Raw genomic sequence first — 27695 nt, 5'->3', positions numbered from 1 at the left:
GTAAAAAGGTCAGGGTATAAATTCTATAATAAATCAATCTAAAACCAGGAAGCCAAAGACTCTCAAAACCATACTGTAACTTATAATAACACAATGGAGTTACTTGCGTGCACCACCTGCCAGCTTGAAACAGACCTGGCTGCTCTCCGTGGTGCTGAAATTTGAATTAGACCTATAGAGTGTTAATGTCAAACACGCTCACAATAGACAAGACATTACTGTGTGGACTAAAGTCCTCCTGTCAGCACCTATAATTGAGAATGCGATTTTTAAACAGCACTCTGCAGACCAGTGCGGGATAGATGCGATGATGTAGGAATTGGTGGAACAAGCATTTAAGGAGCAATCACATAATAGGTAATGGATTTCCCCTTTAAGATCAGAGCTACTTTATCAATTCTTGGCTGGGAATTACTATAAATAGTCACTTTAGTTTTTCAGTGGCTGCTCAAAGAGCCAGGACATAGGACTTTGTACAGGGGTCATATGTTTTTGAATATATTTTTGATAGGAAAACCAATAATTAGAGTGATTAAAAGTTTCTCCCACTGAAAACGCTGCGTCCAGATGAACAGAATCAACTTTTGGAGATCATTCATTCATTCATTTTGCCACTGGCAAAGTGGGACACACAAGTTCACAACATTAACGCAAAAACTACGCTCGGATTTCACTTCTTTAGACGCTACCCTGCATTACAGTTCCCAGAAATGTTGCCCTATACCTGTTACAGTCAAAAAGACAATACTGTAATTCCCCAGTGTCGCCGAGAAGTGGCGCCCTTGAACCGAGTTTCCAACATTTGCGTGTTGACATCATGCAACGTGCAGCGGCGTTGAATTGTGCGTGTGTCGCTCTTCGTGCCACGACTCTCGGTTTCTTGTCCATCTTGTGAAGCAAGCAGGAGCAGTCCGTGTCGCTGTCACGCAGGAGTCCGAGCGCATTCACATGTGTCTTTTGCCTCGTCTCGCCATCTGCGGCAGGCCGTCGAGGTTTTAAGGCGCTGCGCCTGCAGACTGAGCGGGTAAAGGTAGGTTATGGAGTCTCGCTCGGTGGAATGACGCTTTATTTACAAGTCATTCGCATTGTTGCTGTGCTGTAAGTGTCCTGACGTGCAGCCAAGCATATGACATTGCTTAGGAGAGTTTACAGAAGCATGAATACTTCACTGTACGACCGATCTGTCTGATCTGATACAAAAAACGAAAAAAAAAAAAAATGGAGCTGCATTTGGAGCGATGCCACCTATGCTGGGATGTAGGGAGAAACTTTGGGAGGTGATCACAGCGGCTGTCTTTTACCAACTGCGACAACACTTTCTGAGGCTGAAAACTGCGTTGGATGCGATCTCGGGATCCGAAAAAGACCTGCATGTATGATCCACGTCCATAATTTAAAATTGTCAGAAAGAAAATAGGCCAAGTACCGACTGGTGATGAATTTATTGCTTAACTGATAAGTTATTCATCTGTCTAGTGGGTCTTCATAAATCTGCATATATAGAGGCGTATATAGTGTTTTAGGTGTAACTTTGTACAGACAAAGATGAGCTTGTCACAGTAAACGCTTTGATTAGAAAGTCTGATGAAATTCTAAATGAGTGGTTCCATTGCAATCTGAGGCCCAGAGAGGTAAGGCCATTTTAAATCCGACACATTATTCACAAACGAGGCCTGTAAGTTTGCAGTGCTGTTCCTTCATTCAGTGCAATAGGAATGACTTACCCATTTCGCGTGCATCCACAGCGGTGTTTATTGGACTCATCTATTTAGAAAAACTAACAATAAAAAGAAAGGGCACATCATTTAAAAAAAAAAAAACAGCATAGAGTTGACTTCTCTTCAGCAGAAACACTTAATGAAAAGAATACAAGCTTGTACTCAGAGTTTCCTGGGGAGTGGCAATGAAATAATGAGAGAGGTTCACTGCGAGCAGGTGCGGACAAACTTAGTTGATTTTTTTTTGCATAGAAAACCAACAGGCCAACCTCACGCTGAACATCACAGTCATACACGTTACACGTTTAGACTCTAAAATTGTCATTGGTTTAATCCTCGCGCAGTTGTTAGGTTTTTAATCACAATTTATTCATTTATTTTTTAATCAAAGTGGGAATTACTGGGGAATGAATCACCCTTTGAGGCGCAGAATAGGTCATATTTGAATGTTTATGTGTATAAAAAATATAAAAGGTGGGTAAAGATTAAGAGAACGTTTAAAAGAAGGAGAAAATTAGTCAAGTGTATTGTTTCCTCTTAAGGCCCACATGCTTCTGTCTCCTCACCTGCAGCTCTGATTTACACTATTGATGGACAGAGTAGAAGAGCGACCTAAATTCTTCTTCAGGGAATTTTAGAGGGAATAATTTTCTTGAACGCGACTTCTCTCTTAGCATCGTCCGGATATTTCAGCGTCCTCCTGCTTCACATTTTATTATTCATTATTTGTTTAAATAAATTATAATTTTTAATATTTGTAACTTTTTAAATTACCCAATATTTTTTTCACAGCCCGGAATTTTCTTTTTTAAACAATAAGCATTTGAAATGATTACTATAAACATACAGAATGCATACAGCATTTTAAATGTAAAGCATTTCAAATTACTGCTTTAATATTTAACGCCTGAGAAATCAAGTAGTATCTATAAGTCAAGATGCATACATGTTTATTTTTATTTTATTTTACTTTATTTTTAAGTTTCTGCGTTGGGTTTGTTTGTATGACTGGCTTCAGTCAGGCCTAACAGTCTTGTGGAAAGGTAGAGAAGAAAGGTCAACTTTGAGAGGGAAATTAATCACGTATCTCAACGTTTCCATCAATGCAGTTGATATTTTCTATTCTAAATAAAAGTTTGAGGTTCAATTCTCGGTCTTGTTTGTGAAGTGAAGAACGAATAGTGCCTAAAGGATACCCACAGTTAAACATCTTACCATTTTCCCTTATTTGGACTCGGCAGCGACACATAAACGAGTCTGCAAGAATGAGCGGCGGGGGAAACAATTATGTTTTAAATTCTGGGCTTTCTGCAGTGTAATCATATAGACGAGGCCTAGGACAGCTGTCTCACAGTCACTGACTGAATACTAAATTTTATTTTCTTGTAATAATAGGCCTACTAACTCTTTGTAGTGCGCTTGAATAAAACTCTGGAATCACTATTTGAGCGATTTTTACATTTAAAACCTATTTGCGCTGTTTATCTTTGGTCGTAAAAATGATTTGGAGGCAATCTAAAGTAGTTTGAGGTAAATATGAAAAAGGAATTAGAAAAGGCGGAAGAAGGGCAGAAGATTTATGCTAAATTAAAAATACAGATACCCTATACAGGCTCATAGATGCCTCGAGTGAAAGGTCTTGGCACTCTTTTTTAAAAAACAAAACAAAAAAACAAAATCGTTTTCCAGGTAAATCGGAAGTAAGACTAAAAAAAAGGTCCTTCGTGTAAAAAAAAAAAAAAAAAAGTATCGCCAGCATTGATTATTGTATTTTATTTTTTGGGCAGAATTTAAGTTAAGATGGGTTTATTATTTATTTATTTGGGGCTTTATTACTACTTATTTTTATGCTCTAAGATCGTCATGGTCTAGTCAGTAATAATCTGTGTAGGCCCAGATGGGCATGCCTTGATCTTTTCCCATTATCAATCCATGCAGTGGCTTTACTTGAAATGCGCAAAATATTACCAGAGCAAATGAGCTGAACTATCATAGCCCAGGTCTGCCCATCAAATTTCACAATTGCGCAAGTAAAAAAAATAAAATGAAAGAAAGAGCTTTGACCCGGAGCAGACATTGCCGCCGCTGAATAGCTGAAGAGAAGGAGGCCCGAGTACTAATGAGGCAGGCCTGCGAGCTGCAGGGGGCTCCGCTGAGACAGCGTTCAGACCTTGCTCGGACACCTGGGTGACACAATTCTATCTTAAGGCGTGAATAAGTGGGTAAGATTACCTTAGAAATAGTCGAGTTTAGAAACAGCACCTTTCTTTCATGAACGTAAGCTACAGGAGGGGTTGCTACACTTTCACGCCTTCTGTGTGTGTTAGCCTTGATGTTGGCAGCTGTTTTGCATGTCCCGTAGGCATACCGAGCACGCTCATTGGATGTTTTGCTACATAAAAAATGTAACCTTTGTAAAAAAAAATTTGCACCTTTACAGATTTCAAACTGAGGAATGACTGGTGGTATTAAAGCTAGCCTAGTTGTTCCGTCTTTTATCTAAGCAGAGGTAAGTAGCCTCTAGGGTGGGGAAACTTAGCTGAGTTGCTGAAACAATGTTGTGTGAGACCCACCTCTGCTCATATTATTCCCACACAGTTAACATGGCGGCTCTCTCTCCCTTTCTGACATGATTTGGCGTTATAGAACAAAACTGCTCATTCATAAAATAAAACGGGAATCGGAAACTAAAAATTAATATATATAATTTTTTTTATTTGTATTATTAGCTATACATAGCATATATTTTAAATTAAACTTCCTTCCTTCCTTTCTAATTCTAATGCTGATATCAGTGTTTAGTATAGCCTAGAAATCCAATACAATGTATAAAAGGTAAGACGTATTATAAATTATGTAATAATTGACTGTCGCCTAGAGTGAAAACTAATTATTCGTTACAAGCTATTCGTTTTATCAGTCCTGCTATTATTTGTATTGCTGCTGATGTGGTCCTGTTAAATAATATGTATAGACCGATTTTCTTGTGACTTGTAAATCAAAAAAAAAAAATTTAATTCTTCAACTCTTTGAGAGCAAACGGTGATCTGTAAACTCGTTAGCACATCCCACGTAAACAGATACACTTGTGATGTGAAGTCGGTGATGCATTAGAAGGCTATTTTCTTAGATAAAAACTTGAGGGCAAGCTTGGGTCTTTCCAGGTTGGAAAAGCACCTGGCTTTTCGGGAGTTGTACAGACGAAATGAAACTTAAGTGGGCTGGTAGACGCATTTCCTCCAACAACCGTAGGTTTCGCTTTCAATGTTAGTGACAGCTTATGACATTAGTCGTGCGGTGTGGCATAAAGGGCATTAAAACACATGGCAATCGCTCTGCGTTAAGCGCCCTTCTCGTTTTATTTTTTTATACTCTTGTGTAGATCTCGCGAGAGCTCCGGCTCGCTGTGGCTGTGCAGCAGACAGAGGGAGAAGGCAGGCAGGCAGCATCATGGCGGACAGAGACAGTGGAAGTGAGCAGGGAGGAGCAGCTACGGGCCCAGGCTTCGGTTCCATGCACCTAGCGACAGGAGGGGCGGGCTCGGCCTCCGGGCTCCAGCATGAGACCCAAGAGCTGGCATCGAAGAGGGTTGACATCCAAAACAAACGTTTCTATTTGGACGTTAAGCAGAACGCGAAAGGCCGCTTCTTAAAGATAGCAGAAGTCGGGGCCGGTGGAAACAAGAGCCGCCTCACTCTCTCCATGTCCGTGGCGGTTGAGTTCCGTGACTACTTGGGGGACTTCATCGAACATTATGCCCAGCTGGGTCCGAGCAACCCGGGGATGGTACAAGACGAGCCCAGGCGAGCCCTCAAAAGCGAGTTCTTGGTCCGAGAAAATCGGAAATACTATATGGATCTGAAAGAGAACCAGCGGGGACGGTTTCTGAGGATTCGACAGACCGTTAACCGGGGGCCCGGTTTGGGATTCACGCAAGGCCAGACGATTGCTCTGCCTGCCCAGGGACTTATTGAGTTTCGTGACGCTTTGGCTAAACTTATTGACGATTATGGTGTAGAGGACGAACCTGCAGAGTTGCCCGAAGGGTCATCGTTGACTGTGGACAACAAACGGTTTTTCTTCGACGTCGGATCCAATAAGTACGGTGTGTTTATGAGGGTAAGCGAGGTGAAGCCAACGTACCGCAACTCAATTACAGTGCCCTACAAAGTGTGGTCCAAATTTGGGAATACTTTCTGTAAATATGCCGAGGAGATGAAGAAGATCCAGGAGAAACAGCGGGAGAAAAGGGCATGCGAGCTGCAGCAACAAGAGGAGATGCAGCAGGACGATGGAGACGAGGATTGATATAGACAGCAAACAAAAAAAGAAAAAAAAGAGAGAGAGAGAGAGGAAAAACATGCCAGAGTAATGAAAATAACAAGAGAATTATAATTAAAAAGAAAACACTCTACTGTATAATGAAAGAAATCTAAAGATTTAACTGTATTGGTTTAACCAAGGGAGCATCACCCACAATATAAGAAACCTCCACGACCTGACAGTTATGACATGTTGTCACTCATCGCTGGATGTTACCCCACTTAACCACCATTAATACAGTAACAGGCTGCTAAACAAAGTAATAACATTATATTTGAACATTGTTTCCTACTTGACAAACGATATTGAACTGTTTATTTCCCTTATTAACAGAAAACTTTTGTACCAGTTAAAGCTATTGTAAAGAGGAGAGGAAAAAAAAGTGTTTGCAATGTTCAAATTGAATTATTGCCGAGTTCAAAGGAGAGACAAAAAAGTTTCCTTCTCATGTGAGTTAAATGACTTCAGCACAAATCAGATGTTTTAATTTTTAGACCAAAATTCCAAAACTTTGTAAAAGGTTGTCACATGTACTTGCCATCCTATTTACCTTTACCTGTGAGTAGAGAGGTGTTTACACATAAATCATATGAGGGCTAGGCCTGCTTCGGAAACTGATAAGATTTCATGCAGTACATATATATATATGTTAAAAACAAAACAAAACAAAGGAACGTGTAGGCATTTTCATGAAATGAAATAAGTGCTCTATTTATTGTGCAATATGCATTGCATATAAGGAACTGGTCATTGGATCTTGACATTTGCCAGAGGCATTCAAAGATATATTAATATTGTAACTTTTGTTTCAGTTGAAATTGTTGCCATGCAGATGGATATATAATAGACTACCTTTGTGTCTCGTTGTTAATGCAATGTGTTCAGTTTAAAGGTACTAAATGTGTATTTGATAGAGGAAATGCAGAGACAACATGTAGCAAATGGCCTGAACTGCAGATTATTTAACAAGGCAAAAGACCCTGAATATACTGTGTTGATTGGCATAGTAAAAACTGGAAGAGCGCAATCGGTTAGTACATATGAAACAAACTTTTTGTGATCTTGTTTAGTCATAAAAGTCTAAATGGTGCCAAGGAGTGCTGTTGCTGCATGTTTATCTGCACTACGATTTCGTTGGTCTCCCAAAATATTGGCTCAAAGACCCTTCCATACGTATCTTTATCTGCCTATGTTGTATGAATCTCAAGTTCGAGGACTGGGGGGGGGGATTACCATCCAAAAGGCTCGGTGTAGTTCTAGTGGAAGTTGTTTCAAAGCATGATTGTAAAAGCAGCGACCTTGTGAACAGTAATCGAAATGTCACCATCACACTATGAGGACGGCCACTGAGGCACTTGCCTGGCTTAGCCGAGGTGAAGACGGCCTGGTTCACCTGTTGGTGAATGTCTGTTATGTCATTGGATGTGCACATTCCTTTCTTGCGTTTTAAGATCTGAGGGTGTGAAGTTCAGTGTGGGGCTACTTTGGATACATTCTCATAGCTCTGCTTTAGATTTGTAAGCCCAAATACCCACCTGGGGTGATGAGATTCTGTTCTGGTCTAATTGTAAATATTTGGGCTGCCACACGGAAAACAACTGGTTCTAATCCAGTTCAGTCGCATCTCATAGATGTGTGATAGCAGTTTTATAAACTCTGTCAGTAAACTCCAGAGAAACTGGCAACAATCAGATACTGTCAGATTTACCTCAGCATTGAATTAAATGATTGCTCCCATGTTTAGATTGACTGGAAACCAGCAAACTAGACTGTCCTTGACCACCTATTTTTGGAGCCTTTGGTATAGCCTAAATGATACCTGATTGGGAGCATCCTCTTCAGCATATAAACAACCTGGTGCCTTACACACTCCGCATGCTTACACGCTGGCCTGGTGCTTTGGATCGCAGTTATGGCTTCTTTTTGTTTTCTTCTTCTTCTTTTTTCAAAACTCCTTTTTCTTCTATTTCTTGTGTCTCAGCCCCCTTGTGTGCTAGCGCACGACTCGTGGTGCTAAAAGTGTCTGTTACAAACTCTTTAGAAAAATAGGAGCAGAATTCTTAACTTTTTTCTGCTAACTTTCAGCCCCCCCCCCCCCCCCCCGACTTTATTGCCATCCCCATTCCCTAGCCATCCAGGTATCGGCCTACATGTAAACATGGAAGGGGGTGGTCACCTAGATGCAAGACGATGCAGAAGAGATGGCTCTTCACCAGCCATATGCATTAGCAGGGAGAGCAGGGGCTGATTGGGAACATCAGTAGTGGCCTGAAATGGTATCCGTTGTTACGGGAAAGCCCCACCCCACCCCTTAAAATGCTTGTTTCATGGCTTGGGTTAGTTATGTGTAAGTTGCTCAATTAATGGGGAGTAGCAAGCATGTTTTGTTTTGTGGGGGTTTTTGTTTGTTTGTTTTTTGTTTGTTTTTATGTAGTTTTACCTTTTCAGCATTATTCCACATTATTTGTAATTTTGGAATGTTTTTGCCCACAAAAATATCGTTTTGTTTTTTTTTTCTTTCTGTGCAACATTTCATCACTGTGTGCAATATCATATGTGCCAATGGTGGCAATATATGTATATCAATTAAATATATGATTACTATTTGAAAGCATATGGCTGAATTCCATGTTTATTTCTCATGAAGGAATTGTATGCCTTTATTTGCACACAAAGCTCCATCCTGGAGGAAAATATAGTAAACCAAGGTCTTAGCAGCCTGTTGAGTCAAGCAGTTCACGTACTTACTTTAACTTGAAATCGAACATTGTCCCTGCAAGTATGCCCCTCTCAAGGAAAAGGGTAAACTTGGCTAATGGTTTGTTCAAGGTAGACTGTAAACATACAATGGAGGTTTTTTTTTTTTGTTTCTTTGTTTTGTTTTTTCTTTTGTTTTTTTGTGAAAAGGAAAATTTAAAAAGAAGAAAAAAAAATCCCTGGAATCTCCATTTTAGCTTTAAGCTAAGAAAAGGTGCTTCAGTCCAATCCTCATTAAGGTGTATGGTGAACTGTCTTCAGTGGTTGTTGTGTGTAGCACTTTGCTTTCCCAGGTTAATGAAATGCCTGACCAATACTTGTTTAAAAATGATCTCAACAAAGAATGTTGTTCTCTTTTCTGTTACCTCTTTTTATTTAAAAAAAAATGAGGTTATTTGATTTGCTCATTTGGTTTTTGATGCATTAAATATAATTTATGTACATTTGACAAATTATAAAAAAAAAAGAATAAATTTAATTTACCCATGAGGGTGAAAAAAATCTATATTCAAAATGTATGTGTTTTTCATGTTTCATTTCTTGTTGTGGGATGGGGGTGGGGGAAATCACTGAAAAGTCTGTTTAATTTTTATGTAGTGCTGTCTACAATGTCTGATTATACATTTGCAATGATACTAATTGCTAAAGCTTAATTTTACAGCCTATAAAATGCAAATTTTGCAATGGCGAGTACCTGATGACTCATGTCTTCTTAGAGATTTCTACAATAGTACTGTATGTGTAAAACCAGGCTGTAAAATAAAGCGTTACTTTGTTCTCTGACTATCCCGACTATGCAATTTGTGATCATCTGTATGCAACAATTGCTCTTCTGTGAGTTTTTCTGTTAATCTAAAACTAAAGAAATTAGACTTTATTGATCGTGACCCAACAGAACCTGCACATGTTTCAAGTTACATTTTTGTAATGATTGTTTTTCTTTCTTATTTTTTTTCTTTTTTAATACGTTTGGTGTCAGAGTTAAGCTAAAAATCAAAGTTTAAAAAAGAGCTTAAAAAAGTTGCTTCCAGATGTTTTTAGGATGCGTCTCACTATCTTGAGTTTATAGCTATTTATAAGTAAAACTGATTCCCTGTAACAAGTTGAAGTCTTGGTTTAATTCTGTTAATAAAATGAAATGACATAGAAAATGTTAATTATCATTATGTAAATTCTGAAAATTGGCAAAGTGATAAAGCAGCACCATTTGGGTTGCTTCTAGGTTCTAAATCATGGAGCATAGAGGCAGATTTATTTCTGGGCCATCCACACGCGGTACCTTTGTATTGCTTCAACCATTCTCCTCCTATCAGAAGAACCCACATAAGAGTAAATACAGCATAACGAGCTGGGAGGTCCATTCTCTAGATATGCCCAAAGGTATTTCTCCAGGACATATGTATGTTTGTGCTTTGTTGTTAGTTCATAGTCCCAGCCTGCCAGAGGGGGATGGAGGGTGAAAAAACTGAAGTGGATGTGCTATACCGAGATGGACTCCAGCCCAGATGCCAGCTTACACTCCGACTTTGCTCCTCATCCCAGAATCTACACAGAGAACTGGTCTCTGTCGTCACAGCATGATTAAAGCATCCAAAAAAGGATAAACCCCATTTAATTAAACAAAAATTCTCTTATTAAACATAAAACACATTGTAATGTGTTCTGATGTGTTTAGTCTGATCCAAGGTGCCACACTTTGAATCTAGAGAACTTACATTTTATTAATTTTGAAGCATGACCATTCTCACATGAGCACTTTGCCACCGCTGACTATAACAAATGGCTTGCTACAAAAGCATCCTGCCCCTCGTTACGTTTTAGGTGCAGGTGTCTGCATGCATTGTATATTTACGCTGTTTTGCAGTGGAAATTTATGGAGCCATGCGGTCAGTGTGCATAAGTGCTTATACACAGTTTTTATTCAGCTTTCGTTTAGTGCTGTAGTTTAAGGTAGTTGAGCACTGGCTTGGGTGGTGACGTAATCCATGGCAGGCTCCTTTTCTTTTTTTTAAATCACAGCAATTGCCTTAACCAGTAGAGGCCGCTCTTTACCTAAAAATGAGTGGCTCATAAGCAGAGGAGGACAGTTAGCTGAGAAAATTTCCTCTGGCTTGAATGTGCAAACTATCAGCAGACATGGTAAATTAAACAGCAAACAGATACTTGCATAATGCTAGAAGGCACATCGGTTGTTTCACATAATGCTAGAGGCTGTGCTAAAGTTTTGGGTAATACTAAACGCGAACGTTAGCAAATAGCATTTCTTAATTAAAAGGCGTCATTAAAATGGAAGAAAATACAGGAGGAAGAGAGCTCATTTTTCTTTGCTGTATTTTTTTTTAATATTATTTGTGTAGAATTATATGTGTAAGCGAAAATGTGTGAAGATGTGGAAAATACGTGTGTTATGAACATGAACGCATGCCTTTCTTTCTAGCTTTTTAAAGTGTGAGTTCAACTTCCTGAGACCAACTCAGGAAGTTGAAATGTAGCCTTAAATGTAGCTTTAGTGTGTGTGTGTGTGAGAGAGAGAGAGAGAGAGAGAGGAAGGGAGAGGGAGGTAAAGAGATTATGGAATGCTGTGATGTCATCAGCTCAGTCATACACACAAAGACGAGGTGGACCCACAGGCGCTGTGACTCCCTCAGCTCAGTTAGCATACTCTGCTGTGGAGCGGCTGTCTACATCCCACTGTGAGTACTTCAGCAAATTCTAACCTTCTCCTACAACTCCCTTTTTGTTTTGTAGCACTCATTTTCTCCACTTCACCCCCTCCCCCCTGTTTTCTTTGGTTTCCTTCTCTGCACCCTGCGGTGTGTTTAGCAGACACCAATCTGTATTCCACCAGTGTGATAGTTTTCAGTCTGAGACGAGCTTTCTTTCCCTCCAAGTGCTGCCTATGTGGTAGCCATTGTTTAACTACCCACTGTGACTGGAGGAGTCCATTTCAATCCTCTTGTTAGACAACCTGGCTCTCGCTGTCCAGTGCTATGACCCAGATTTTTATCCCTCATTACAACCAGACACTGGCCATGTTTTTTTACAAAAGGAAAAAGAGGCGGGGGCCGCTATCTTGTGAGAGTTTTAGAGAGAAACGAACATGGTTTTGGGGAGAGGAAGGAGCAGGGTGGGACACTGATGTCAGATGCAGTCCCATTCCTTTGGAATCTCCTCCCATTCTGGGTAGCAGACTTTCTGTAAAGTGTTGAAATTGGCTTTGGGCTCTTCCGTATTCATGCACGGAAGGACAAGACAACTGCTTTAAACAGATATTTCTAGGAAATAAGAAAAAAAGTTTCTTAAGAAAATATGTAAGACACTGCAGCTTTGAAAATCATGCAAGATGATCTTCACTGTGTGTTTTGTTTTTCTCATAGATTGTGCCAAAGATGACCTCCAAAGAAATCTGACATCTTGATGGGGAAACTGAGCACATTATAGAAAGGAAGCAGGATTTGTGTGTGTGTGTGTGTGTGAGAGAGAGTGTGTGTATGAGAGAGAGAGAGTACAGCTTGTACAAAAGCATGTGTAGAAAGAGCAAGAACCTTAATTCATGACTTCAAGAGTGACTTTAGAGACAAATAAGAAGCTACAAAAGTCCTCTGCTGACATGAGACCATAAATCATCCTTACACACTGTGCACTACGAGAAGCAAGCTTCAACTGCTTGCCAAGTGGTACCAGGTTAACGTACCAACCATTTGGCCGCCAACATGCTGCAGCAGATCTTAAAGGACATGTACATTGACCCTGAGGTGCTGGAAGCCCTCAACGAAGAGCAGAAAAAGACACTGTTCCTGAAAATGCGCCAAGAGCAGGTGCGGCGCTGGAAAGAGCGGGAGGAGAAACTGGAGAGAGAGGGGGGCGACGCAGAGTCCAAGAGAGCAAAGCCAAGAAAAGGTAACCACACTGAGTAAAGACTCTTCATCAACAACCACAGCCGCCACCTCACCTTTTTTAACCTTCTCTCTTCCTGTTTATCTCAAACCTGAAGCTGCAGGGTGCAGCTTCAGGTTTTTCAGGCACTCCGACTGTCACGTTTTCACAAAGGTTCCGCAGAAAACCATCTGTTCTCTTCTGAGCAAGCGCTTTCAGAGTCCTTGGAGTTGAGATATTTGCGTAGTGTGCTGAGAATTACCCGATAGAGCGTTACAAAGCTTGATAAGGGAACCACTGAAGCATGTGTACGTTGGCTGTGACAGATATCCTAAGCTTCTGGAGTTTGCATGCTCCCAATTATCTGAACAGCTGTTTGTCAAAACATGAAGTGAGCATCAAAATAAGTTGTTTTTTTTTGTTTTTTTTTTGGGGGGGGGGGGGGGGTTACAGCTTAGGTCCTAAACTATTGCAGATCTTTATTTAAAGATCTGTTATAATTGCACTTTTTATTAAATGCTTCACCCTCCACAAGGTGAAAATAGTTTGACCGTATGGTCTAATTTCCTTGTCTTCTGAGCCTCATTCACACAGACAGAAACTCTAAATTAGATCATTTTATTTCCAATTGAAACATTGCAATGTGAGGTCCCAGATGTTGCTCATATCTGGAATTCTGTGGTTGATGGCAAATAAATGTCAGAAGAAAACATCCACAGGACAGGAGGAGATGGCAAAATAACAGCCCTGTCGGGAAATTTACAAGTTAAACGAAGAGCACATGTGTTTATCAGAAGCTGACATAAGATATGATTACAAATACTGTCTTTTTCCTCATATTTGGTAAATTCTTTTGCTCAACCTAGGTGGTGAGAGTATGCATGGGAAAAACAAAACAAGCAGAAACTCAGGAAGCTGCAAGCCGGTCGTGAAACTGGTTTGGCAAAATCTTGCGTGTCTGCATTTTCTCTTGTACGTCTTTTGTATTAAGGACTTCTGGAAGAAGGGCGTTGCGTAACGACGCGAACATAACAAATTGTTCTATCACCTTAATCCAAACATCAGAGGCAAAGTTAATTTATTTGGATGAGTGCAGCAGTTACTTAAACTACAATGATATCACAGCATGACTTAAAGCCAGTTGATGATTGACACAGTGATGTGTTTTGTCTGGTCTTGGTTAATCAAAGCACTTTCTATCAACTGTGGTACAGAGCGAGAGAACAATGCACTGTGTCTTAATGACCAGTGCAGTCATCTCTAGGAGGCTGTAGGTTGAGAACACATGGTTACAACTCTTCTCCACAAACACGGCTTTTTTTTTCTTTTTCTGTCTTGCGTGTAGAGGAAATGGTGGATAATTGATGTAAAAATGTAAAAATAGGACACGAGTCAAGACTCAGGCCTTTAAACAATTAGCAGAGTCTGAAATGGGAAGTTAGCAGGAAATGTATGTGTTTGAAAAAGAAATGGAGACTTTGATTTTTATCTGGATGGTCTTGTGGGAGAGCTGAAATGCCAAATGGGTTTTTAGCCACAAAATGAAGCTCATATCCCACTCAGCAGTTGCTCCTGCACTTTTGTGTTTTCCATTAGTTTTTGTTTTTCTTTAGTTTTCCGGTTTTGCCTGTCGATTCAGGTTAGTTTTGGTTAGTTTTCCAGTGCAGGATGTGCTTGTTTTGATTTTGTTGTTGTCGCAGGTCTAATTCGGTTTGGTGGCACTTTTGAAATGTCTTATTGTGACAAGGAGCGCACTTGTCAGACTGGAGGATTAAAGAAGCTCACAGAAGTACATTAACACAATACAACAATACAAACACATGACTCACAGTCACATATAAATCCTAGTCCAAAATAATACACACGCAGCAGTACCTTATTGGGCTGTTTGTTCTGACGTCAGACTGAGAGAGACTAAAACTAAAGACATTGCTATTTTTTTTACTTTTCTAAGTACAATTTTGTTTCTGGAAGTACTTTTTTGGTTACCACAAGGTTGTCCTCGTGGTAATGAGTGTTTATGTGCTGACTTTGACTTTATGCTGCCCTGTTTCTGTGCCTTTGTTTATGTTGTTCTTAGACTGCTGACATTTACACGAGGCGGAAAAAACTGATTAGAATCAATGATCTTGTTCTTCAGCAACAGATTGTTATTTCAAATACAGATATATTCTGTTTATAAGAAAGTGCAACACATTCTTGGTGAGGACAGTGGAAATGCCTCTTGTACATTCTGTCCATAAAATGTAGCATCCTTGTACTCAGATGACAGGGTTCATGTCATGTGCGTCTGACAATTGTTTTGTGGCTTTTGCTGTCAGTTTTTTGTTGGAAATGTGTTTAGAGGTATGTTCTGACGGTTGCGTCATGCTGGTATGCCTCGCAGGAATGTGATCCACAGGGTTGGCTGGCAAAACCAGTTCACTATGAAAGTAACTTCTCAGTGCTCCAAACATAGTTACAAGGATGTGACATATGGACCGATGACAAATTAAAGGAAAAACCCAACTCTTGACGTGTACTTAAATCCAGTGTCTTTGTTTTCTTGGTTGGCTCACTGTGGGTCCATGTTTTCCCCTTACACAGATGGGTGACTGCAAATCAATACAAAGTTGTTTTGAGTGGTCACATTTAGCCTGTGACGAATATCATTTATATTCTGATAGCAGTCTCGACCCCAGGATAACAAGACAGCCCCAGGGCATAAAGGATCAGTGAGTGGGTTGATGAGTGTGAGAATAATGTGCGTTTCAGTTCAGCTTTAGTTATATAACACCAGTTCACAAACAAGTCTTGTATTGTCATTTAGACAATATTAGAGGGAAAGAGAGGGCCTAAAATGAGACTATCCACTATGAACTATGGTGGGGAAGAAGAACCATCTTAACAGGAAGAGACCTCCAGCAGAACCAGGCTCTATGAACTATGAGGTCTTTAAGAAGGCAACCTGAATTTTATAATGTTGCCTAAAGAGCTCATGTACAGGATGAAAAGCATCAGTTCTAAAACAAGTGTAAGTGTTTGCAGCTTAATAACCTTTTATCGTGTGAGAAAGACTTGTCATTTACACACACACACACACACACACACACACACACACACACACACACACACACACACACACACACACACACAGACAAATATGTATCTCCATCTAAGTAAGCGCTACAAGTCTGTTAAATGTTGTGATCACTGCAATAACAGAGAGCTGCAGTAAAATCAGTGAAGACAAAGCGATAAGTCAGAAGCCGCGAGATAATCACAGGTAACTTTTACTAGTGATCTTTTAAGTGAGCCGCGTTACCATACAACACAATCACGTATATTTAGACTTTTTTTTTTTTTTTTTCAGGCGTATATTATATTTGGTTGGAAGCCGCGGACCCCATCTAGAAAGCAAAACAGCAGAGTGAATATAATAAATGAATAAATAAATGAATAAATCATCATTTATAAATCTATAAATTATTCTCCTTGTGGCCTTAGACCACAAGGAGAATCACCAAGACTGGACTGTGATTTAGAATGTCTTTAACCAGCACTACAAGTTGTTATGTGAGGGTCAAAGTATGCTTATGTTGATCACTAGTTATCAATGTTAATAAAACATTTCAGAGTAATCGTTTGAAAAATCAGGGGTGGGCCTTCTAAATAGTCTATTCAATATTTCATCATTTATTCTGTTGTGTTGTTTTGATATAGCCTTATAAGATTTGTAGGCATATCCCACATTTTCATTTTTTTTTTTTTTTTTTTTTTTTTGACAGGTTCACTGAGGGAAATTCAAAAGCACTTTCAGTTTTGTTTCAGTAGCTAGTTGACTTGTAATGTTTAAGTGTGTTCGTGTTTTTAACAGCCAACAATAAGAGTGTCAGCTGGCAGCTCGGCCGGGATGGGGACGTGGCGGTTGTTGTGATTGGGGAGGTGGATGAGCTGAGCTCCAAATTCATCTGCTCAGGATTTGGAGAGAAGAAGACTCCAAGCCTGCAGAACAACACGAGGTAATACACATTTGTAATACAAAACAGACAGTGATGTTTTTTTTTTTTTTTTAAATAATTAAGATTAAAGGCAGAGAACAACGTGTAACAGAAGAATCAGTGTTTCAGTTTTTTGTTTTTCTTTTTTTGTGTGCATGTGTTGCTAACAGACTGTCATTTAAGGAGATTTGGTTGGGTTTTATACGTGACACATTCTGTTTATGTTTTCCAGCCATCAAACTATACTGAAGGACAGAAAAAACACGGAACCTGTCAAGACTGAGAGAGAGAACCTCCTTTCTAAAACGCAACCCGACGTCTCCCTGAATCTAAAGGTGTGTGTAGCTCTCTGTGATCCTTAAAAATCAAATCATTTTGGTTGGAGAAAAAAAAAGTCATAATTATTTTTTAATATTAAACACTGCTATCGCCTCTTGATTTAAATAAAAACATACACCTAATAAATATGTTAAAGTTGATCAAAACATCGTGTATAATAAAAATGACTGAGATGGAGTGGGCTTTCAGATCGACATAAAATAAAGTTTCACGGTGCTCTTTATCTTTTATCCATTCAACTCAATATTTCCATCTCAATCTCAACACTGTGGTGGAGTCATTTTCACTTCTCATACCCGCAGAGCAGTTTGTGGAAACTTTCCATTAGGTTCTTGAGCATAGCTGGTGAAAATCAATCGCTGCCCTGTTTCTGTGTCAAAATAATGTGCTGATGATTTCTGACCTGGTGATATTTTAGGTGTGTGTGTATGTGCACAGCAGTGTATTAGTTTTGGTGTGTGTGTGTGTGTGTGTGTGTTGGGGGTGCTGGTGGGTGCCTCCTTTTTTTTTTTTTTTTTTTTTTTCCTTTTTCCATGCTATCTCAAAAAGAGATTTGCTGTGTTGTCATGGCAACCATGCACACACTGAGCCACAGCGAGCCAGCGTACACAGTCTCATCTGGCCTGACCATGATGTTTCTCTAAAGCTAAAGCTGCTTGCTGCTCATTCAGTGGAAATAAGAGCCCATCATTGTTTTTCCTGCAGAAACAAAACCACCGCACAGATGTTTTTTTTCTTAAAAGCAACTTTTAATTTGAAATATATTCACACAATTAAGTATTTTATCTCATCTCTATTTCTTAAACTCCTTTAAGTATAGATTTAAGAGCTTATTCCAAGCACTGAGCTCTAAAAGTTGAGGAAGATGACGAGTCGCCATCAGCACTAACTGTGTCTCTTTCTCTCCCAGCAGGGGAAAAGTGAGGAGGCGAACACTTTACTCCCTCTGCCGGTGAGTTGGAGTAACTGCCTGCACTAACAGAGCTGTGTGCTCTCACACTGCATCATGGCCTAGATCACTCATGTAATGTCTTTGTTAAACCCACAGGTGTCAGTGAGCGAGCATTCACCGCCTACAGCAACTGCAAAGGTATCTGTGAATTAAAGTCATTGCAGGTGTTTTGATCTCATTCTAGCTTTTTGAAATATTTTTAAGAAAGGAAATGTTTGCATACCTGTGCAGAAAAACACTTTAAAAGACATGTTTCAGCAAGGTGCTGTATACGATGTGCAGTAAAATCTCTAGCTCTTTGAAGCACAACCACCACAGAGTGCCTATATGACTTTTTGTGGCAGTCCTACCCTCTGAGTCACAGGAAATGGTGGTTGGGGCCAGCTGTCCCCTCGCTCCCAGCCTCTCTGCAGATCATCTTTCTCCCAGCATTCTCCTTCTCTGTGCTCCCGCTTGTCTAAGCTGCCGCACCCCTCACAGTTCTCTCTCCGGGGAACAGCTGAACTGTCCTGTCCTCCCACTAGCTCCATCGCCGCTCCAGCCTTGTGTCGTCTGGGGAGTAGGCTTGCTATATCCCCTTGCTTTCTTCTGCGTTTATGTGCATACAAGTGTGTGTGTGCGTGTGTGTGTGTGTGTGTGCAGGTGACACGCTTTGCAAGAACAGCTGAATCACAGAGACAAGGCAGGATTTCTGGACTGCCCTAGAACAGATGGTTGATGAACTTGATCAGGGAATTAAAACGCCAGAGATAGAGAATGCGTCAGTCGCAGATGGATGGGATTGTGGGATAGTCTCCTGAGGTTTGGGCGCGTGAGCTCTCCTCTGTTCCATTTTTTTTCTTCTTCTTTTTCCCCCTCCTCTTTGCCACAGACAGAAATTTCTCTCCCTCACATCTTATATCCATACCAGCTTCTCTCCATTACAGGCCCCAGCACATCTTTGGCCCACCCCATGTGCACATGGCAAGAAAGCATTCACACCTTAGGAGGTTTGGCAAGTGTGACAGCCAAGAATTCACAGCATAAGCCTTTCTTTATAGGATTCATAATTTGGTTGAATGCCTTGTTTATAGATTGAATGATTTGTTCCTGGAGGAGAAAGGAAACGGGGGCGCTTTGGTGATGTGGCTGTTGCTAACGCCGCTGCAGCTTTTCTCCAGTTGATTTAGAGAGCGAAGGAGTCGTCGTGAGGGAGGAGGAGAGAGTGAGATTGTTGATTAAGAAGGCGTAAGATCAGGAGGCAAGATTAGCAAGGCTGCTTGATTTTCAAGTCACCTTATAATTTTCTCTCCAAACATCCTTAAACTCTTAATCAGTGGTCATAGTTCTGCGTGTTTCATTCCGGCACCATGTTGTCACTGGAGGATTCTAATTTAGTGAATCATTTATCCAATGATTTAATCAAACATGACAGTAATTCCACTGTATGTGAATTAGCTGTCAACACCGATCGCACTCCCCGCTTCTCTTTTGTCACTCCTCACTCTGCAGCTCGAGTTGAAGTCAGCCAATGCAACCGAGGAGAAGTCAGTTCCCCAGCCCTCCATCTGCTCCAGGCCTCCCACGAGAGCTAACGCTGTCAAGACGAGACCGGCTTCTGCAAATGCAGCACCAGACTATGTCAACACGAGACCTGGCCTCACAAATCTGAGGCTGGCTACCGCCGTGCCATACTCTTCTCCCGGCAGCGCTGTCAAAATAGACTCTGGCATGACGTCATCAACCAAAGGGAGCCTGCAGTCAAAAGAACCCCAGAAGCCACAGGAGTCACCGGGTGGTAAAGGTGAGTGAATTTAACTCAGAGTTAAAAGTACATGACACATCTAAGGTTGGAGTGAATTGATGACATGGTATTGTTTTAACCCCTGTGATGTACTGGGAAAACTGTATGGTGTGCCATCCATCTTTCACAGTATCAGGTGGGAGGGGCTTGTACCCCTTCTACCTTTTTATTTTCTCGGTTTTCCTGTAATCCAATAAGCAAAAGCAACCATACTGATTATGATCAGTGTCACCGTGGATAAACTAATCTAGATTCGTGGGAAGTCCATGATTCTTATTTCTGGCTAAGTTTCATTTGTTGCGGAAAGCCTGGACTCCAGTTTTAAACATATGGGTTTAAAATTGAGTTCACAACATGGTTACTGCCTTACGTGACAATCACCACCGCTCTCTGAGCCAGCCGCAGCTTTTTCTCTAAGAGTAATAATAGCTTTGGAGAGCTGAGCAGAACCAGTCTGAACAAAGTTCATACTAGATAAATTTCTCTGTGCTGCAGCAAGGAAGAAGGATTTATTTCCTGAAACCCAATGTGCTCGCCAAATAGTGCCTCAGCCCCCTGGAATCTTTATGGACTGGCAGAGTAAAAGAGGCCTGCCTAGAGGGGAAAAAAAGCAGGGGAAAACGTACGCGACTGGGATTTGTCCCCTTGTAACATGTTGCTCGTGCACACCTGCTCTTTTGATAGCTTCTCTATTGTGATCAGTTTCTGTCAACAATTAATTTGTCAACAGCCGTGGCAATGCAGTCGACATTTGGTGGGACCAAATCTGCTGGATTTGAGGGTCCAATTCCCCCTCTCCCCCCCCCCCCCCCCCCCCAAAAAAAAAAAATCTAATTGTGAAAACCAATTTCCTGATGGAAATTGGTGGCCAGCAGGGGTGTTTGCTCTGCTCTTCTCTCCTCTCATTTTTTTGCCTCTCATTCCATCCTCTCCCCAGCCCTTCCTCTCCAGATCCTTTATTCTCCAGTCTTTTCTTCAGAGCGTCGTGCTAAGTTTGTGAGCAAATACAAAAAAGAAGAAAAAAAAAATTTTTTTTGACCTTGATGAAAAATATCATGAAGTCAAGGAAAAATGTGAAGGAGAATTATCTGCCAGCAGTAAAACTAAAATATTAGTTCCCTAGAATGACTACTTAAAACTCAACTTGTTCTTCTGTGTTATTTCATGGAGGCAACATAAATGTGGATAAAAGTGTAAACATATGCCTTTGTTAAGTGGTAATTTAGTAATAACAAAGGATACCAGTCAAAAAATTAAAACAAAAGGTTTTGTAAATAATGCCCTATCTATCTTTCTGTGTCAATCTTGGCAAAGGTTGTTCTTCAAAGCTGCATTACTGTGCAAAAGTCTCGAGTCACTCGTCATTTCTTTATATTTTTCTAGGAAAAAGGGAAATGGGTTCAGCAAATTATTAAAATTCATCATTCAAATAAAAGCCTTGAAAGACCTCCAGAAAGCATGGAGAAGTCTGGCTTGTTGCAACCAAAATGGAACGAAATAAGGTGTGAAACGAGACTTTTGTACAGTATTGTGTATATTATATTAATTTTGTTTCAATTTGGGCTGAGATGAGGTCTTCCTGTTAGGGTAATGTATCAGTGTTTTTGTTTCTCTTTTAGTCTTTTATGGGTCTGCTCCTCCTTTCCTTTTGTGCCAGTGTTAAATAAAATGGGGAGTTTTTTTTATGTTGTAGAGATGAACCAACTTCTTGTTTGAATCTTTCTCGAGTTATCGTTGTAATATCTAATATACCTGTTGGAAGCTCATGTACCACACAGTGACCCAGTTAAGTATAAAAATGGTCATTGTAAGGGTGAAGTTAGCACCATCCAGTGGAAATCAGTGATACTGTAGGGAAAGAAAAGTCCAGTTGAGCAGAAAATCTCATCTCCATAAAGGTCCCTCTGCTGGAAATATGCTCTCCCTACACCACACGCTCACTGCAACATGAACTTGAAGGCTGGCTTCCTCCAGAACCATTTTTTTTAAATTTGGAAGAAACAAAGAAACCTAAATAAAATCACATTTTTCCTTTCAACGGTGATTGCAGCAGTTTTATTGGGTCAACTTAAGTTTATACCAGGCAGATGTCGACAGAGTCAGTTTCCTTTAGAAAGCCATACAACAAAACCAAGTTCCTAGCACCTTAACAGGAACTTCCTCATAGCTGTGTGACTGTCTATTGGTTTAGCCACATGTTTTTAGCATTTTAAATAAAATGGGTGGGGGGAACAATCCTGAAAATATTTCCTGCCCCCCGCCCCTTTTTTTTCTGATTATTGTAAACATTCAAGATCATTACAGATTTTTGGCGGTCAAACCCACACACTCGTGAGAATGTCGCAAAAAGACAAAGTGTGTTGTTGTTTTGTTTTTTGTTTTTCTTGTTTGTTTTTAGTTAAATGTGGATCTGGCTGCAAAGATGTATTGTAGAAGTTTGGTGGCATGTGTGTCTTCACCCACTTTGGTGGTTAGATTAGTGGCTACATCTATGCTCCCTGGGCGCTAGCACGACAGTGAATAAGAGCAAAATGTAGAGGGAAGAAAGGGAAAGGAAACCCAAAAGAACAGCTGGTGTGGTGGGAGTTGAGGTGGGTTGAACACAGTGCTGAATAAATGTGTTCGACTCCGGAGCAAAAATACTGACACAGTGTCTGTCCTTGACAATGGCAGGAAGCTTGTTCCAACAGGAGGAGGAGGCCAACAAAGATGAGGCTCATGCCTCAGCTGTTTTCATTTGAATGCGGGTAATGACAAGGGTTCATGCATCCTGAGCAGTTACCGTGGCTCACGCCTCGCTTTCCCAAAGAATAACTAACTTTGTATTAGTGACAGTATAAATTTGGATTTACAGCTACAACGAGGAACATAAAACTCTGAAATCTAACACTGGAGCATTCATGCTGTAAATGTTTTACACAGGTAGACTGGATGTCATGACAAGCCAGTATGGTTTAGGCTAACCCAGGAGGATAAGACGAAATCCAATTTAAAAGTCTCAGGTTCTGGATATTGACAGGATGCCGTTATCCCATCTTTGATAAATTTTAAATGGCTTAAAAAGATTAAAGGTTTTACATTCGTCAGGTAAGAGGTTGGGTAAGAACAAGAGTATCCAAGTCCGTGTATCTCGACAAAAGCAAAAGAAAGTCTTGCTATACATGGATCGAGTTCCTGGATCCAAGAGGATATGAACGCAGATCAGTTTGTGATATTTTCTTGAAAACAATAAGACATTAACCCCCCCCCCCCATATTTCAATTAAATACCTATCTGTGAAGATGTGGCATGAAATTTTGGGCCAAGTCCCACCTCTGCTAAAATGTTTGAGTAATCCTCCTAATAAACAGAGAAACAATGAAACCAAACCAACCACAAAACCTTCTTGGCAGAAATTGTGAGTGAACAAATAAAATGGCAATTAAACCCTGGTATTTTTCACAGTGTTGATGTATTTATAACAAATAATCTGGTAATTAATGTTGGTGAGAAAAATCCATATTTCTCACCAGTTTTCTCTTCAGTTTCTTTTGGCAGGAAACAGACTTTTTTGGAAACAAACAGGTGTAACATCTGCGTGGAGAAAAACAAAATCAGTTCATGCTTGAAAACGTAAACACTGAAAGCCTGTAAATCTGAAAATGAGTCTTACTGTTAACTGGGACTCTGCACAAAAAGTGAAACCTGTGTTGCCTCACAGAAAGAGGTTCCTGGGTTTGGACCTGTCCTTCTGTGTGGAGCTTCACCCTGTGATCGCGTGGGTTTTCTCCTCTTTTGGCAGCAAAAATAAATCCTGAATCTTGAGATTTTTATTTCTTAGTTAAAGTTATAGAAACTGTTAACACTCCAGATAATGAAGGTAGGATGGCAGAGCCGGTGCAAGAAATAAACCTATATATGTTGAGACAGTCCATATGATTTGAGGATGGTTTCAAGAACATCAAAGTCTTCTGCAGCTAATACATGCACGCGTGTTTTTGTGTTTATAACTCTTCCCTGTGTCTCCGTCCGCTCTCCTCTGGCTTCACCTTCAGAGGGAAGGACACACATTCCAGCGCTGCTTTCCGACTCTAGCCCTGGGCGACGCTCAGCCAGAGCTGATAAGTGACAGGGGCCCCAGCCCCCATGCAGGAGCTTGCCCCAACGCTTACACACACACACACACACACACACACACACACACACACACACACACACACACACACACACACACACACACACAACAAGCGCACCTACACCTCTCCTCCTCCCCACGCTTCAGTCCACAGACGTGCTGCTGGGGAATTCTGCCCTCTGCCCCACTTCTGCCCCCCACCTCCCACCCAAGTCCTCCACCCTCGCACCCCTCCTCTTTCTCTGCGAGACATGTGGACGTCTTTAAAGAGATAGATTAGTCTTTAATTTTTGTGCTAGCCTGATCATTGACACTTCTTCCCGCCCCTCTTCTTTGTCCTCTCTGTACATTTACGAGCTGCCCCGGGACGTGATGGGTGGCATCTTGAATGCTCGATTGGGAGATTAATCAATCTCAACAAGCAATTCGTTGCAGAGGTTCTCTTTAATTTAAATAGGTGTTTTCGCAGGTAGCTTTAATGACTTGTTTCGGCGGACGGACAGAGCTCGGGGTGCAGCTGCTGAGGAGAGTTTCATTTAGTCCCTGCCCATACACCAATCCTCCCTCTCCTGCTCTTTCTTTCTATCTCTCTGTCTCTATTAAGCATTCCACTCCAGACCTGCAGGAAGGCTCTGAGCTCAAAAAACTCTCTGGCCATGAGTGTGTGTGCGTGCCCGCGTCTGTGTCTGTGTGCATCTGTGTGTGTTCGGTGCGTGCCTGAATGTGTGTCAGCCTCAATTGCTGGAGCCTATCCAAGGTTTCCGTGGTGACCACACAACACAACGAGACAATCAGAGGCAAGCCCACGAAACGCAGCGAGAGGACATTAACACAGGAACTATGGGTCAGGGGGCAGAGGAAGGCAGGGCAAAAGGAAGGTAGAGGGGAGGTGTTGGAGCCACGGGGAGAGGTGCACGAGAGAATGAGAAAGAGGAGCGAAAGCAGAGTAAACAGCAATAAACAATAACACAACCTTAAAGGCTACTTTAGGTCTCTCCCTTTCATGCCTGCAAGACATCAAGAGCTTTAAAGGTTTCCCGGCCTCAGCAGTGCCCATGTGGTTTTGGCTGTACCTCACCTCTTTGTGTGTGACTGTGCGTGTGTGCACACTATGCCGTGGCGTTAGTCAGCGTTGGCTGCATGCGTGACTGAATCCATGTGCAGTGGGTGGGGGGGTCTGAATCCGTGTTTATGTGTGCGAGAGCATGCACGGACCCGAACGTAACGTGAGAATGTGCATGTCTTTTGAAATTCAGCTGTTAGAAACTCTGTACACGCCTGTGTGTGTTTTCGCTCTATTTTCTGCGTGTGCGCACGTTTGTGTGTGTGTGTGTCTGTAGTCACGCACACGGGTGCTCTCACATATCTCTGTCCCCCGGGGATGACGCTAAAAATATGTGGCTCCTCAAGCCTTCTGGTGTCTGAGCAGCGTCTGTCTGCTCTCCATTCCCGTCCCTGCGGCCCTCCCTCCCCTTCGTTCGTTACTCCTGTTCCCTCCATTCCTCCCTCAATTACACCCTCTTCCAAACACAGTACCTCGGCAACACACACGCACGCACACAAAAGCACAAACTACACCCAGCTGTGTCCCTGCTACACTTCCACTGAGGATGACCTCTGCTCAGCCGTAGCGGGATAAAAGAAAGCGAATGAAAGGGAGAAAAAAAGGCAGAAAAGGGTGAAGAGCAAGCTAACATGGCATTGCGGGAAGGGTAGTGGTTGATTCCTGCTTGCCCAACAGCTACTGAACATAAAATCCTAAATAAGTGATTTGCAAAGCATTTAAGCTCCTATATCTAATTGAAAACTGAAGACGCACACAAACATCCATATATATATATATATATATATATATATATATATATATATATATATATATATATATATATATATATAAAAAATAAATAATTTTATTTTTTTCCATTCTAAACTTGATACCTGGAACATGTGACATGTTTACCACCATGTTGCATCATCTCTCCTTTAACAAAGCTTTGTAAGCATTAGGGAACTAAAGAGATCGTGTTGCTGTGGTTTTAAAGGCAAAACGTAAACTGTTGTGTGTTGTTTTCTTTTTCTTCCAGATATCCGCGAATCAGAAAAGCTTCAAAAGGCTAGCTCAGAGGAGCCTTGGACGTCAGGGAGTGCACCAGTCTGCGCAGGGCGTGGCCGCGTGGCTCAGCTGATGAAAACCTTCAGTGTCGATCGCGCTACAAACCCTGCACAGACCCCTTCCCGTGGGATTAAGCCACCCCTTCCCACAAAACCTAGCCACTTGCGTCAAACGAGCACACCTACTGTCAGGTAATCCGTACACTGGTGAACAGGCACCCACCCAAGCTTCATGCATCTCTGTGATTCAGATCACCTACTGTGATGCCTCATTCAGAGGCTTAATGGGATGGACTCCAAAGGTGGTTTAGAAGTGGTAACGTTTGCATTGTTGCTGTCACTCTGAATGCACAGTGATGGAAATGCTTGAATGTAATGGTTTTCTTTTATTGTTATTATTATTTTTGATGCTGCAGTACTGTAAACACTCTTTAAGTCAAAAGAATTCCAAAGAAGTGGATTGCATTTGAAAGTTTTTAAACATTTTTGCCAGGAAAATGATGGCGCACATATTTTCAAATGAATTTACTTGTTACTGATGCTTTTCACTTCATACAAGCATGAAAAAATGTGCTATTTTTCTAAAACACAGTTTTTACCCTAATTCACAAAGTCCGCGCACACGATATTTACTGACACGTTGCCTTTTCTTTTGATTGCTTATAAGACAGTTTACATTCGCTGGTGTGCACACATGCCTGGTTCTGTTTTTCCTCCTTATTTCTGTCTTCTTGAACAAAAGAATGGGCATGGGGGGGCATGAGGGTGTGAAAGAAGGCACAGTAGAGGCCTCCTTTATCTTGCTGTCTCCTCCCTGGGAATAGTGTAGAGTTGTTTATTTGTCATAATGCAATGTATGTCTCCCTCTGCCACCTGGCAGGAGGCTCACTGCGACCTGTTGTGGACCAATGACAGTGCCAAATGCACTCATCTGTCACTCCCAGTGGATCAAATCCTGGCAAGTTAGACAGTTGCTGCCAAATAATCCAGCGTTTCATGTTTTTGAGCTGTGTGACTGTACTTTTTGCTTATTGTTTTTTTGGTTTGTTTTTTAAATTTTTCTATATGAGGAGTGAGATTTTGTGATGGGATATTTAACATTACAGCAATGTTCACTTATAAAATGAGGGACATTTTTTTTTTCTCTTTTTTGATGTCAAGGTTTTGTGGTACAGTCAATGAAACAATAAAACTGCATAACTTGTATACCCGAGTCTTTTAAAGTTTGTGTGTGTGTGTGCTTACTCTCTTAAAAAAACCCTCTCACTCTGTCTCTATTTATTCTGTCTGGCAATCCTTCAGCTAATTTGCTGACTTAGCCTCTGAGAGCAACAGCCAATTTTTCGGGGTTCTGATGTAGCCACCAGATATTCAAGCCAAGAATGTTGTCCATTAGTCACTGTTTGCAAAGATAAAAAAACAAAAAAACAAAAAAAAAAACAACCACTTTTAATGAAAGTTTGTGTTCAGTCTCTTTTTGATGTAAGCTTTTCTTTTTAAATCTGCTCCAATGTGATTGGTCAGTTGAACTTGAACTAGAAACTAGCTACAACAGGTAACCAGTCAGCTCAAGAAGCAAATAATCTTGTCCCTTTCCTACCAATTCTGAAATACCGGATAATTCTGTTCATAGAATTTATAGTTTAGCTAACTTTCATCACTGTAATCCCAATAAAAAAGAAATTAAAAAATGTTTTATGTGGCGTTCAGAGGGCAAAACATTTGAAATAATTTGATTATT

At 40.9% G+C, this 27695-nt stretch overlaps 2 protein-coding genes across 2 annotated transcripts; both read left to right on the top strand.

Annotated features, from left to right (window-relative positions):
- The first annotated feature begins 890 nt into the window (after positions 1-890).
- On the top strand, positions 891-27160 carry LOC147320551 (uncharacterized). Its single transcript, XM_086308648.1, has 9 exons — positions 891-1030; positions 10221-11491; positions 12176-12698; positions 16531-16675; positions 16887-16989; positions 17904-17945; positions 18042-18083; positions 19437-19728; positions 25927-27160. The coding sequence occupies exons 3-9, from the start codon at positions 12512-12514 to the stop codon at positions 26148-26150; spliced, it is 1035 nt and encodes a 344-aa protein (XP_086164774.1). The 5' UTR covers positions 891-1030; positions 10221-11491; positions 12176-12511; the 3' UTR covers positions 26151-27160.
- Positions 896-9581, top strand: puraa (purine-rich element binding protein Aa). The gene is made up of 2 exons (XM_086308649.1): positions 896-1030; positions 5101-9581. Exon 2 carries the CDS (start codon positions 5169-5171, stop codon positions 6024-6026), a length of 858 nt encoding a protein of 285 aa, XP_086164775.1. The 5' UTR covers positions 896-1030; positions 5101-5168; the 3' UTR covers positions 6027-9581.
- Positions 27161-27695: the final 535 nt, after the last annotated feature.

Source organism: Aulonocara sp. 'chitande type north' Nkhata Bay, linkage group LG10, assembly GCF_057382095.1.
Source record: "Aulonocara sp. 'chitande type north' Nkhata Bay isolate Kocher_YH1m ecotype deep benthic linkage group LG10, A_spYH_male_GT1.1, whole genome shotgun sequence".
Lineage (NCBI taxonomy): Eukaryota > Metazoa > Chordata > Actinopteri > Cichliformes > Cichlidae > Aulonocara > Aulonocara sp. 'chitande type north' Nkhata Bay.
Note: the sequence above shows the minus strand (reverse complement) of the source record. Positions and strands in the feature narration are given on the sequence as shown.